The 12,065-nt window shown below is 40.2% G+C and overlaps 1 protein-coding gene across 2 annotated transcripts in view; it reads left to right on the top strand.

The window, feature by feature from the left end:
- Positions 1–11,904, top strand: part of LOC100124032 (GATA-binding factor A) — a 43,158-nt gene extending 31,254 nt beyond the window's left edge. Inside the window, exons 3-7 of one of the 2 annotated variants that reach the window (XM_008209234.3) lie at positions 5,009–5,271; positions 5,723–5,979; positions 8,854–9,026; positions 9,340–9,619; positions 9,799–11,904. In XM_008209234.3, the coding sequence (XP_008207456.1) occupies positions 5,045–5,271; positions 5,723–5,979; positions 8,854–9,026; positions 9,340–9,619; positions 9,799–10,205 (1,344 nt within the window). In that variant the 5' untranslated portion in view covers positions 5,009–5,044 and the 3' untranslated portion in view covers positions 10,206–11,904. The remainder of the gene's footprint in view (positions 1–5,008; positions 5,272–5,722; positions 5,980–8,853; positions 9,027–9,339; positions 9,620–9,798) is intronic. The other variant, XM_001607798.4, reaches the window with a different exon arrangement.
- The last annotated feature ends 161 nt before the right edge of the window (positions 11,905–12,065 follow it).

Here is a 12,065-nt window from a genome sequence, read left to right as displayed (position 1 = left end):
AAGCACCTACTAGATAAAATGTGTTTATGCTTTTTCTTAAAAATGATTTTCAATTTGTGGGTGGTTGAGCAAAAAGAGATAATTTATGCAGTAAAAGATAAACCTGCAGACGTACTCGCCAAGTGGCCAACTACTCCAGTAGATTGCGAGTTCAGCAAATACTTCTAAAAAGCTTGGATACCGCTGTCTGAAGCTCAATCTAAGGCGTGACAGTTCTTCTTGCCGTCGGATTCGGTGCCTCAACTCACGAGAAGATTTACAAATTGACTGCCAGTTGGTTGATACAGTTGAGGCGTTGTGTAAAGATTTAGAGTCCAATTTCAACAAAATTTGCTGCGATATTTCAATTGGAAGCAAATCGATGAAGTCTATTTTGATATTAGATGAAGATGCTGATGGCTCAAAAAATTGTTTGTAAAAATTCATTTCTTTCTTCTGCTTCTTGAGAAGTCCTTTTAGGATTCGGGTATCGATACAGTTAAGGTTGTGCTTTCCGACGGCTCAATGCGGCTGTTAGTAGTCACAGTTTAACGTCAATTGAAGCTGGGAAGGTATGCTGAAACTTATAGTTTCCTCCTCCTATAAAAGAATGATTGCAATTGCTTATCAAATATTCGAATCCAATTTCTGCTGTGTATCGTTTGTTAGTACTTGTATTGGTTTCCATTCAGAATATTATTAATTTGACGTAATAAATGTTCTCTTGGATATATAGGAGTGTTAAATCGTAGTAACTAGTGTAGTGCGGATATAGACAAATTGATCCTTTTGAGTTTAAGGAATTTTAAAAATGTTGCAGCAGTTCGTGTGTTACACTTTAATGAATATACTACAATTTGTACCAACCTTTTTTGCTATTAACTGTTGTTTTCACGCGGATTATGATATTTAATGCATTTTTATGCGTAGGTCTCAAAATATCAAACTTTAATAAATGGTACTCCTATATATAAATCTTCAGCACACTAATTTCTATAACTTGTCTCACGAACTATCGACACCTGAGTCCGAACACGTTTGAGCGACTGACATAGCTCTCTCCTCCCATTTTCGGGATTTGCCTCTCTTCATTGACGTCACTGCATTGTCGCCTCTCGTTGCACTCATTAGGTGCAAATGGCCTAGCGATTGCAACGATCGGCTGTATGGGCAGTCAGCTTGGCTCGGTTAGCTTGGTTTCTTTTGTTAATTTTGAACGAAAAATATTTTCAAAACCATTATATAGATAAGTTTAAGATTAGAAAACTAAGCTTATTTCGAACAGCAGACTTATCTCTTTGTCATAGATATATCGGATTGTATATTTGGAAACTGTTATATCGAACTTATAAAATGAAAATCGTGATGCTAGAAATTAAAGATAGAACGTACAATTCTGTGTATAAAACTATAAAATTTCTCCTAGTTAAAATTACATGTAATATATTATTTGAGAGATACAACTGTAGCAAATTATAATATTACCTATGACAGTAAAATTAATGTATGACCCGCGTAAACTCGTGTAAATATTTATTTATTTTTTACAAGATGACTTGGAAGATGGAGTAAAAAATACTGCCAACAGTACGAAGAAATGTCCACAATGACGATATTAATAATTATAAATAACAATCCAGATGAAGAATGCTTCCAAGAACTACGGAACATTTCCTTTATCATATGCCGACGGATCGGATTCCTCAATTTCTAAGCCGACTTGCAGACAGATAACCACTTCGTATAGATACAGCTGAAGCCTTGAGAAGAGATTTTGAGTCCAGTTTCAACAGAATTATCTGCGACACTTCGATTGGAAGCTGACCTTTAAAGTCTACTTTTGACGAAGAAGCCGATGGAATAATAAGTCGTTTAATAAAATCCATTTTTCTTTTGGTTTTTTAAATGAAACAAATTTTAGATCAGATTATCGTAAATTAAGCTTTCCTTTTTGTAGCGCTTTCCAAGGTTTACTGACCTCTCGATCGTATCTTCCCTTATGAAAAAAGGAGACGAACGAGTTTACGACAGCCACACAGTATACATTATAGGTACCTTTACGAAAGCTCTTAAGTGGGGATGAAGTAAAAGCCTTTGCGGCTGACTGGCGCCAGGGCCACTTTTGTGCTGGACAACGACGACGCGGCTGTAGCGACGGCGACGGTAGCCGCCATTGGCTGTATAATAAATTCCCTAAATTACGGCGCTCTGCAGATGCCCGCTACGGATAGCCTCGAAAAATGGATACTTTTACAATTCAATTTGGGGTGTACACGGTTTTTGGGGGAGAGCTGTAAGTCGATGGGGAAATCCGACGGTATATTTGGTATATGTATGAGGGAGGGAATTGACTTTGGCGCTATTTTAGACGTCTCCATACACATTTTAAACGAATTTTGGCTATCATTCTTTGAGCTTGAAATAACTTTAAGAATAGTCGAAACGTTACTTTATATTTCGAATATACATTAGAAAATATGTTACGATAAAAAGTGCTACACTTCCGGTGAAAATTACTGTGAATTTGCGGTAATTATGTGACTAGAAACGCACTAACAGAAAACTTCATTGTAAATAATTATAGGCACTTTAAATTTAACAAGTGCGACTTTCAAGAATTCAGTTAAATTTATTTTTCAATAATAAAAACGTTAACTCGCAGTTAATTTCGGTTATAATAGTCTCAAAATAAATACTTTTCTATGCTATAAAAAAAAAAACAATAAAATCCATCCACGCTACGAAGAACGAAGCATCTAGCTCTTATCAAAATCTAATTAAAAGGACATTCTTCGCATCCGTCGTCTTACCACTTATAAACTATTGCCGTCGGCCAGCACTATAATCCGCATATTTTTTGCAAAATATATCTCGGATCTCATCAGCCACCGGTCTTTCGAAAGAAGAAGCCGCTGGTATATATGTATAGGCATATATGCAACGATGATTACTCTCCACTTTGACGACGTGTAAACTGCGCTTATAAAACTATACTTACCGTCGGAGCATATAGCGCATTATCTAATCGTTCTCGGCTCGAGAGACGAGCAGTAAAGCGGAATATCCGAGTGTAATGAGACCTGCGGGGAATAATATACGATTTACGACACAACCTCAGGGGATTTTATTTTATTATTCCCAGCTGGATGTTTAATTTTACATATACGTTTAGCCGTGTGCTTTTGTTTCTAGTATGGAGAAGAGGTAGCCCGAGATATCGATATGCCGGTAGTTTTACGAGAAGACAAGAGATACACATCGTTGATTTCGAATAAACGCTCGTTAGGACTTGTTTCGGCTGAGGCTAGATTCGTCGATAAGGGGATATTATAAGGTTTTTTGTGTCAATTAGAAAGTTTTTTTGACAAAACGCGCGCGAGCCGAGATTTATTCGTTTCTTTATTTTACATGTGTAAGTGTTTATGCGGAATCGAACGACGATTAGATAACGTAATTATATAACTGAGAGGTGCTTATATGCGATTATTTACTTTGTATTAATTATCGCGGGTTGAGGAACTTTTGAGGCGAGGCTGATTTGTAATTACAATCATATAGCGGTCTTTTTTTCTCAATGTCGGATGCTGAAGTAACAAGATAACGATTTTCGGAAATTTTCTTGTACAGTCTTGTATATGTTACTTCATGACAACTTGTCGATTTGTATATGCATAAAACCAGTTGGGAACAAATTTGTAACTTTTTTACCACGAGCATACAATACATATGCTTTGTCAGAAAATAATCGACAATAAGCGGTTGAAAGTTTTTTTATCAACTTCTTTCAATCCCACACGTCGCTGCACTTAGCAACACACATACACAGCTCCAAAATACAGCAGTGCATAAATCCTCGTCTCCCGACTAATAACTCATTCCGCGAGAGATCCACATTCGAAACTCTCCGAAAAACCTTTTTCTCTCTTCGCACGATAAGTCCTTCCCGCGAAATCTTCACCCTGCGCGCGTACAATGACCAGCGCACGCGACCGCATATACCCACCACCACTTTACCTCAGAGTGAAAAAAAAGGAAGAACCACAGCGAAGCACACACATATATAATATGCTTCGAGCAGCTCACAAAGGTGCGGCACAGCTATTGGTCAGAGGACAGCGTCCTCTCTTTCTTCGGCGAACCGGTTCCCGGACTCGTCCTCTCTCTCTCTCTCTCTCTCTCTCTCTCTCTCGCTCTTTCTCTCTCTCATTCTCTAAGAATGTGTGCATTCATACATGTGTACTCGCGCACACATGTGGAGAGTTAGTCCCGCCCACGCGAGCCGCGATGGCCGCTATCGAACTATCCCTCCCCCTTATCGAGCGGCGAATCCGTCTGCCCCTCTCCGCAGTAAATTACGCTCTATACGGACGCCTGCGGGGAGAGGTGGAAAAAATAAGGAGAGAAGAGAGGGCTGGACTCTTCTTGTGGGCGTTGTGTGCAGTGTTTCTCTTTTTTTTTTTTTTTTTAATACGCATGTATACGAATGTATAGCGGAATCTCTTTGTCTCGTCGTGGGGTGCGACACACAACGTGTAGAATCTTTTGTCTGGCGCGTTGTTGAATTTATTGGAGGTTTGCGCGCGAGAGCTGATCTTCTTGGCGTCTCCTGCGCGAGAGAGAGAAAAGAGGGTATATTTTCGGAGACGACACACGCGCATGTTTCATGGCTCGGGGAATTGAGTTATGGCTTATTTTACGGATTGAGGTATATATTTTTGCGAGGATTTCTACTCTCGTTCCCTTTTTTTTTGTTTATACGCGAGTCGTTATTTATTCGGGAGGCCTTTGTCGTGGGTTAAAAGCTTTTGCCTGTTTTCGGGTGGTTTACGGTTTTCCGCTTGTAAATAAATTTTCCCTCGTGTGCTAATGATGGAGATCGCCTTTGAGGCTTGGAGAATTCGGTGATGAGAACAAACCTGACCTTTGTCATAAACTCTTCATTCGCACACTATGATGATTTCAACCTAATAATTATGCATAAAACAAATAACAATCATTAAATGTTAAATCGTACGTTTTGTCATTGCAGCAAATGCTGAGGAGGTAGTTACGGCGTGGAGGGATAATGTTCCACGGGAGCGGGAGCGGCGGCTACGGCGCGAGTTCCGACTACCAGCAGCAAAGCCAACAAGCGGCGGCAGTGGCAGCAGCTCAGCAGCAGCAACAGCAACAGCAGCAACACGCCCAGCAGCTTCAGGCTCCCGTCTATGTGCCTTCGTCCAGGCCCACGATACCATCGTCAACCACGGCGGCGCAGTATCACTCTTTTCCCTCTTCGGCCTCGCCGGCTTGGTAATTATTTTGATTTGTAGAATTTCATTCGTCCTTTCGTTCATTCATTCCTCGTTCGATGATGAGTCATGATGATTATTATGATTACTGGTTAGTTCGACGTTTACGGATAATGGTTGGTTATAAGTATAATTATATGTATGTGTAAAATAGCGTATGATTATTCGGAAATAGCATGTTTTCTTATCTCGAGAGAAAATTTGAATTAAATTAAGCACTCAGTTCTTGTCTCCATTTGCTTATTCTATTAGTGCACTTAGAACAGTTTGAGTAAAATTTACGCAGTGTATGCTAAATGCGCGAAAGTAAGTAAATCTGGGAAACGAGCTTTGCGAAAGGAGAGAAGTAAATTTTTAAATTAAATAATTAACTAACATTCATCAGTCTATAAAAATATCCGCATCTTACTCACAGCATTTCCAACGAAACTACAACTTTACTTTAATTCCAGGGAAAAGACAGCCTCGTGGCAACACGGCGTTGAGAGCTACGCGCACCATGCGTTGGCAGGTCACACGGGCAGCTCGACGGCCGGGATGGGTCCGCACACGGGTCACGCGCACCCTCACGCGGCCCACCCTCACACGGCTCACCCTCACTCGAGTCTCGCCGCAGCAGCGGCCTCGCCCTTCTATGCCCAGAACGTCGCGATGATGTCGTCCTGGAGGGCTTATGACAGCGCTGGATTTCAGCGGGCTTCGCCTTACGGTTGGTGTTTTTTCAGTTTTTATTAACAGTCTTTAGATTAGATATTCTAAAATGAGCCTTATAAAACTAGCAAGTGATGCAACGTATAAAGAAAGGGTTGAAACTTTATATAGCATAAATTCTGCTAATGCACTTCCGACGTTATCTCCAGTAGCGCTATGCATTGCAGTTAATTAAGTAAGGCGGTAGTGCTTGAAATAAACCTTAAGTCTATACCGTTAGCATTTCAATACATTCTTTGGCTAGATTTATCATAATTACTCTAATGCATCAGCGTACGTCGTTTGCAGGTACGAATAAACGTTAAGAAAATCCTTATATTTTTAAACACGGTTTCATTCGACTCGCACCATAGTCTCCCCAATAATTACAATTTTATATACCAGTATTCTAAAATATTTCTCGCAAAAAATTCACGAATCAATTCCACGCGCCGACGTGCATATAAATCGGCGAGTCCCTCTATCTCAGGCCGAGGGAAAGAGTCGAAACGACGCGAGGCTCGGTTAGAAAAAAAGTCCGATAAGCCGCGCGCAGGAGAAAGGAGAGAAGAAATTTTTCCTTTTCCGTTGGAGCAATGAATCGCACGATGCTGCTGCTGTTGCTGCTGCTGCTGCTGCTGCCGGGCCATGTGTGTGCTGTGGGGGATAAGTGATAGCGGCTCCCCTTTGAAGAGAAATCCCGTCGAAGCTCTGGTCAAGTGTTTCTCTCCTCTTCTGGCGTCATTACGAGCCATCACGTGCAGCCACAGCAGCAAAAGCAGCAGCCTTTCTCACTCATATATCTACTTCTGCTTTCCTTTTCTTTTTTATTCTGCATCTCTGCAGCGGCAGCTCCTTCGTGTTTTCGATCTCGCCGCCATCCCTTTCGTGAGATGATGCACTTTTATATTTCAAAAAAAGACCTTTATTTGCTTTCTTCGAACGTCGCTGTGTGTGTATGTATCGCATTTACAACTTTATCTCGTTTGTTTTGAGCTTTTTAAGCGATCTAAAAAGCGCCCCGATGATTAATTCTTTTCTCCAGCTAATGATCCGAGAGAGCGCAGGACTTGATTTTATTTCTTCTTTTTGTATATGATACTTGATTGCGAAAGAATTCTTCGATGCTTTTCGGAGTTAATTATTTTACTCGTATAGCTCTGTGCTCGTGCTAATACCGAGACCGATTGATAACTCATTGAAAATGGCACACTGCAAAATTATTCATAACTTCAGATCTTCTCGAATAAAAATTTCCAAAGCAATCCAGAATCGTTCCGTCACATTCATTTGTTACTCATCGCACTCGTCTAAAAAAAAAAAGAAACGCACACACCGAAATAAGCTACCGAGAACCCCCGATAAAAATCACCACCATCAGGGCTCGGATCGAGCGATGCTCATCTAAGTTTAAATTCGTTCTCTGCGTGTACGCAGATTAGGGACAGCTCGGCGCGCCTCGTCGAGATAAACCGCAGACGCGTCTGCCTCACAAAGGCGCGCCTCGATCTTGAAAGCACTCGACTCTGCGAGCCTCATAGATCATCGTCCGCGAGGCTTTTTCACGGCAGTACCAGCATCACCGCCCGTGCATGTTCTGTATACACGTATATTGGGAGTTCCTTTGAAAATTTTTAAGCAATAACTTAATACCGCTGTTAATTTTCAAGCCGACTCGATAAAAGTCCAATAAATAGCGTCGCGAGACGTAACAATTAATTATGCGTGTGTGCGTGATTATTATATTATTCTCTCGCGGAGAGCAGGCGATATAGCGTATTAAAATTGCAATAATGGCACTTGTTTTGCCATTAAGTATTATATACGTGTAGCGCAGAGCGACTGAATATTTTAATTAATTGCAGAGCTTATATGCATGCGCGCGACATAAATTACTATCTCGCGCTTCGGACTTTTATTGGCTTTAGAAAGCCGCGCGCGCGAGCTGTGTTATTGCGCTATTTATACGCGAGCTTGGATCTTTTTCAGCCGTTCTCACGAGACTTCGTTACGATTTAGATTAATCCAAGCGAACAACGCGCGCGACGAGGGATTTTCCGACGGTAGACGCTGGATTTGTGGTGATTTTGGGGTTTTCGTGTGGAAAAAGAATTTCTTGCCGTTTCGAGTTTTGCGATTATATAGTTTTACGAAATAGTAATTTCCGAGTGGTTTATTACAGCAGTATAAATATGAAAACAAGTGTTGGAGTCGAATAAGGTGTTTTCTTATACATACTATTATGGAAATCATACCCATTCACTTATACTCGCGACATCTTTATACATCCAGTAATTCAGTTGACTGTAAATTTTCCTAATCAGCGCCTAGACATCTATGAAAGTGTTAACCGGCCAAGTTGAAACACTTATAAATATGACTTTACGCACAACTACATAGTCGCATTGCGAAATCAACGGCGTTATTCTAGCAAACTGGAAGCATTATACTAAAAATATATCCACAACTTTAATGTATTCAATTAGAAACTAAATTTGATCACATGTCTCTGCTATTCCAACTCGCGTTTCTATTAGCTTTTTCTCCCTTATTTCATTCGACAAAAACATAATCAGCAACAATATCCCGATCTCATTACCATACCAGTTACAATCCACAAAGTCGAGGTCCGGCAATGCCATAGCGCCGGCCGACCGTCGGATAACCGCGGCGCGCACACGCCGAGAGCATAAGGAATTCTCTCGACGTGTAAATCATTAGAAATGACCCGAGCAATTAAATTCTCTATCGCTGATCTGGTTTCTCGATTGTTGTACCCAGTACGTTTAAAAAATCGTCATGTACATGAAATAAGTCCTGTCTTTTTCTGCGTATTAGTGTACGCAAATGTCGTAGAGGAATTTGTGTAAGAAAATAGGTCGTTCTTTTGCAGACACAGCCATGGACTTTCAGTTTAGCGAGGGCCGGGAGTGTGTGAATTGCGGAGCCATATCCACCCCTCTGTGGCGACGCGATGGCACCGGCCATTACCTCTGCAACGCCTGCGGACTGTACCACAAAATCAACGGGATGAATCGTCCTCTCATCAAGCCTACGAAACGCCTGGTAAGTTGATCAAAACGATGCTATAATCGTAACTTTTTTAACAAAATTTCAACTAACGATGACGTAAATTAGCAACACTTGTAATATAATCAGAAGAGAAAATATTTGTTCAAACTAAAGTTCTGAATAAAATTAAATAATTATCTTATGCACTAAAAGTTGAGATACTAATCATGAATTTTCGAATGTTAAATTTACACTGACAAAACGCATGAGACAAAAGAGAGCGATTCAAGCAAAAAAAAATCTCTCTTGAATCCCTCTCGCAATCGGAGCACCAGTAAATGTCGGTATACGTAAGCAAATGGGACAGATCTCCGAATTCCAGACGGCGACGCGGCGGTTGGGCTTGTGCTGCACGAACTGCGGCACGCGCACGACGACCCTCTGGAGGCGCAACAACGAGGGCGAGCCGGTCTGCAACGCCTGCGGTCTTTACTTCAAGCTTCACGGGGTCAACCGACCGCTGGCTATGAGGAAGGACGGCATACAGACGCGCAAGCGCAAACCCAAAAAAACGCCAGAACCCAACGCCAGGCAAAACCCCGGGGAACATGATAACAGCACCTCCACTGCTTCGTCGCCTTCAAATGGTATTTTTATTACTTTAGAGAATTCAAAAGCCACAGTAGCACTTATCAAATATTCTTCTTAAATTAATTAAAAATTTTTTTTAAGTCACATGTCCTTTTAAACATCCAGATGTAAAGACTCGTTATCTTCGTATCTCTAGAAAAGACACTCATTTTTAAATAACCCCATTTTATTCCAGAGCTAAAAAGCAATCATCACCAGCAGCACCAGCCACCTCACCAGCAGCCTCACCAGCAGCAACCTCAGCAGCACCAACTGGACAACAAATCCTCCTCGACGAATCCGTCGTCCTCATCCTCGGATCGCCCGGTCTACCTTGGCCACACGTCTCTTCTATCCTCCAGCGGTGGTAGCACGTCGGCAGCGGGTTCGAGCAGTTTGCCGACGGTGAAAACAGAGCCTCGTAGCTGCGACGCCGGTGTCATCGGTCAGCCTTACTCGGCTTACTACCAACATCCCCATCAACTAGCCGCCCCGACGAGCGAACACCAGCAGGCGAATTATTACGCCGCAGCGGCGCAGGAAGCGCCGTATCATCATCAGCACCACGTCACCGCAGCCGCTAAGCTACTCGCGTCGTCCTAAGGACATTCAGCCGATTTTATCCGATTTATTTGCTTCGTATAGGATTCTTTTTTTACGATTTTTCCGAACTCAAGTCAGTTGTGTCTAATGCGATGATAAATGCTGCGCGACTTATGAGAGCATTGATTTTTAAAGAAATCGGTATGGTATATTTATGAATATTTCTGAGCTTGTATTTAATTGAGAGATGGATTGGAAACTTGACGGATTGAAGATCGGAAATTTAATTATTGATTGACTGTGATATTTGTTTTCTCACCGCGAAATTTCTCGTGACAGCTTCGACGATTTACTCATTCAATGGACAAAGTTGTATTTTGCACCGAACAAAGACTCGTGAAGCTCGGCAATATTCATATAAATTTCGAGTTTGCAACGAAATTCAAGTTATCAATAATTTAAGTACTAATTACAAAATTTCAATGTCCTCTAATTTGCTCTTACGGAAAAGATCGTAATACCTTTAACGGCAATCGAAAAACGTATCGAATTCTATGAAAAATACAACGTGGATATTAGTGCAGCGATACTACAGAGAAGCTCGCTGCAATACGAATCATTGTAAAAAAGACAATATAGCATAGTGAATTTTCGTTTAATACGTAGCGTTCGTATGGAGTATATGATATAAATTATGTAGTGCAAGAATTCGCATGTGTATCTATGACTTCTGCATGAAACACCTCACCGACGAAATTGTTCACAGATTAAAATAGTGTTTTCTAAATGTAACTGCGCTGTAGTATACCATGCCTTGAAATATTCTTTGAAGTACTTATATACGTAAATAGAGTAAATTTATCAGTTGCCTTCGACAACGGAATTACATACTGTCCCTTCAGTAGATAAAGTTTTAAGGCATGTGCAGGGAGAGATCTACCTTATCGACTACAGTTTCAATATATAATACTTACACACGGTCGGTAAATGAAAAAATCTTCCTCCTATAATAATGCGAGTATATAATATAGAGACATAATGATTATGTCGTTGAACATTTTTCCCAGATACTTATACGATTATTAGATAGCATATTTATCATTTCGCTAATAATAATTATGTAAAATATTATTTCTGTTAATTAATTGTAAACTTGACGAATCATGATATATACGTACGTACTGATTAAAAGTTATGATCACTATTAATTCACTACGAATATACTTGTTTAGATGTAATTTAAAAATGCTTCATAAACTTAAACAATATCCTGTCGTGCTGCCATAATATTCAAAAAATATAGGATAGACACGCATCGTGTCGAGATTAAAGTATCTGTCGAAAAAATTTGCACCTCTACTCTATGATAAACAAATATAGAATATAAATAAAAGCAGTAAAAATACTTGAAATAACGGTTCGATGATTTTAAACTGAAAAGTATTTAGCATTTTTTTCATACCGTATAATATATGTTATGCAGTCCTTTTCGAGTGTTTGTGTATAAAGTATAATATCTGTATATCGATAAAACAAAGAAAATCATATAGGCCGTCGAGCAGTGTGATATTCAGTTTATAAATGTTTAATCGCATGAATTGAGCGAAAGTTATTATACTTTTAGCGAATATACGTAACTATAAGGCAGTGTTTAATTACACGTTCTCCAAAACTGTACACTTTATTGTACCAGTTTTGTGCAATTAAAGCAATGTAAAGCAATTAATTTATAGATGCAATAAAACGTAAATTTCATGAACAGTTGGCCTGCATTTTTTTTCAACCTGTATTATACGAATCTCAAATCGTGCGTTCGAGTAATCACGGCTATGCTTGAATATTATGAAATCATCGCGTAATATCCCCAGTGGTGAGCTTGGCCTGGCAATTCGCCAAATACCTCGAGTCAAAGACGTTTCA

This window comes from Nasonia vitripennis, chromosome 5 (genome assembly GCF_009193385.2).
Source record: "Nasonia vitripennis strain AsymCx chromosome 5, Nvit_psr_1.1, whole genome shotgun sequence".
Classification (NCBI taxonomy): domain Eukaryota; kingdom Metazoa; phylum Arthropoda; class Insecta; order Hymenoptera; family Pteromalidae; genus Nasonia; species Nasonia vitripennis.
The sequence above is the reverse complement of the archived record's forward strand: the minus strand, read 5'-3'. Positions and strand labels throughout refer to the sequence as shown.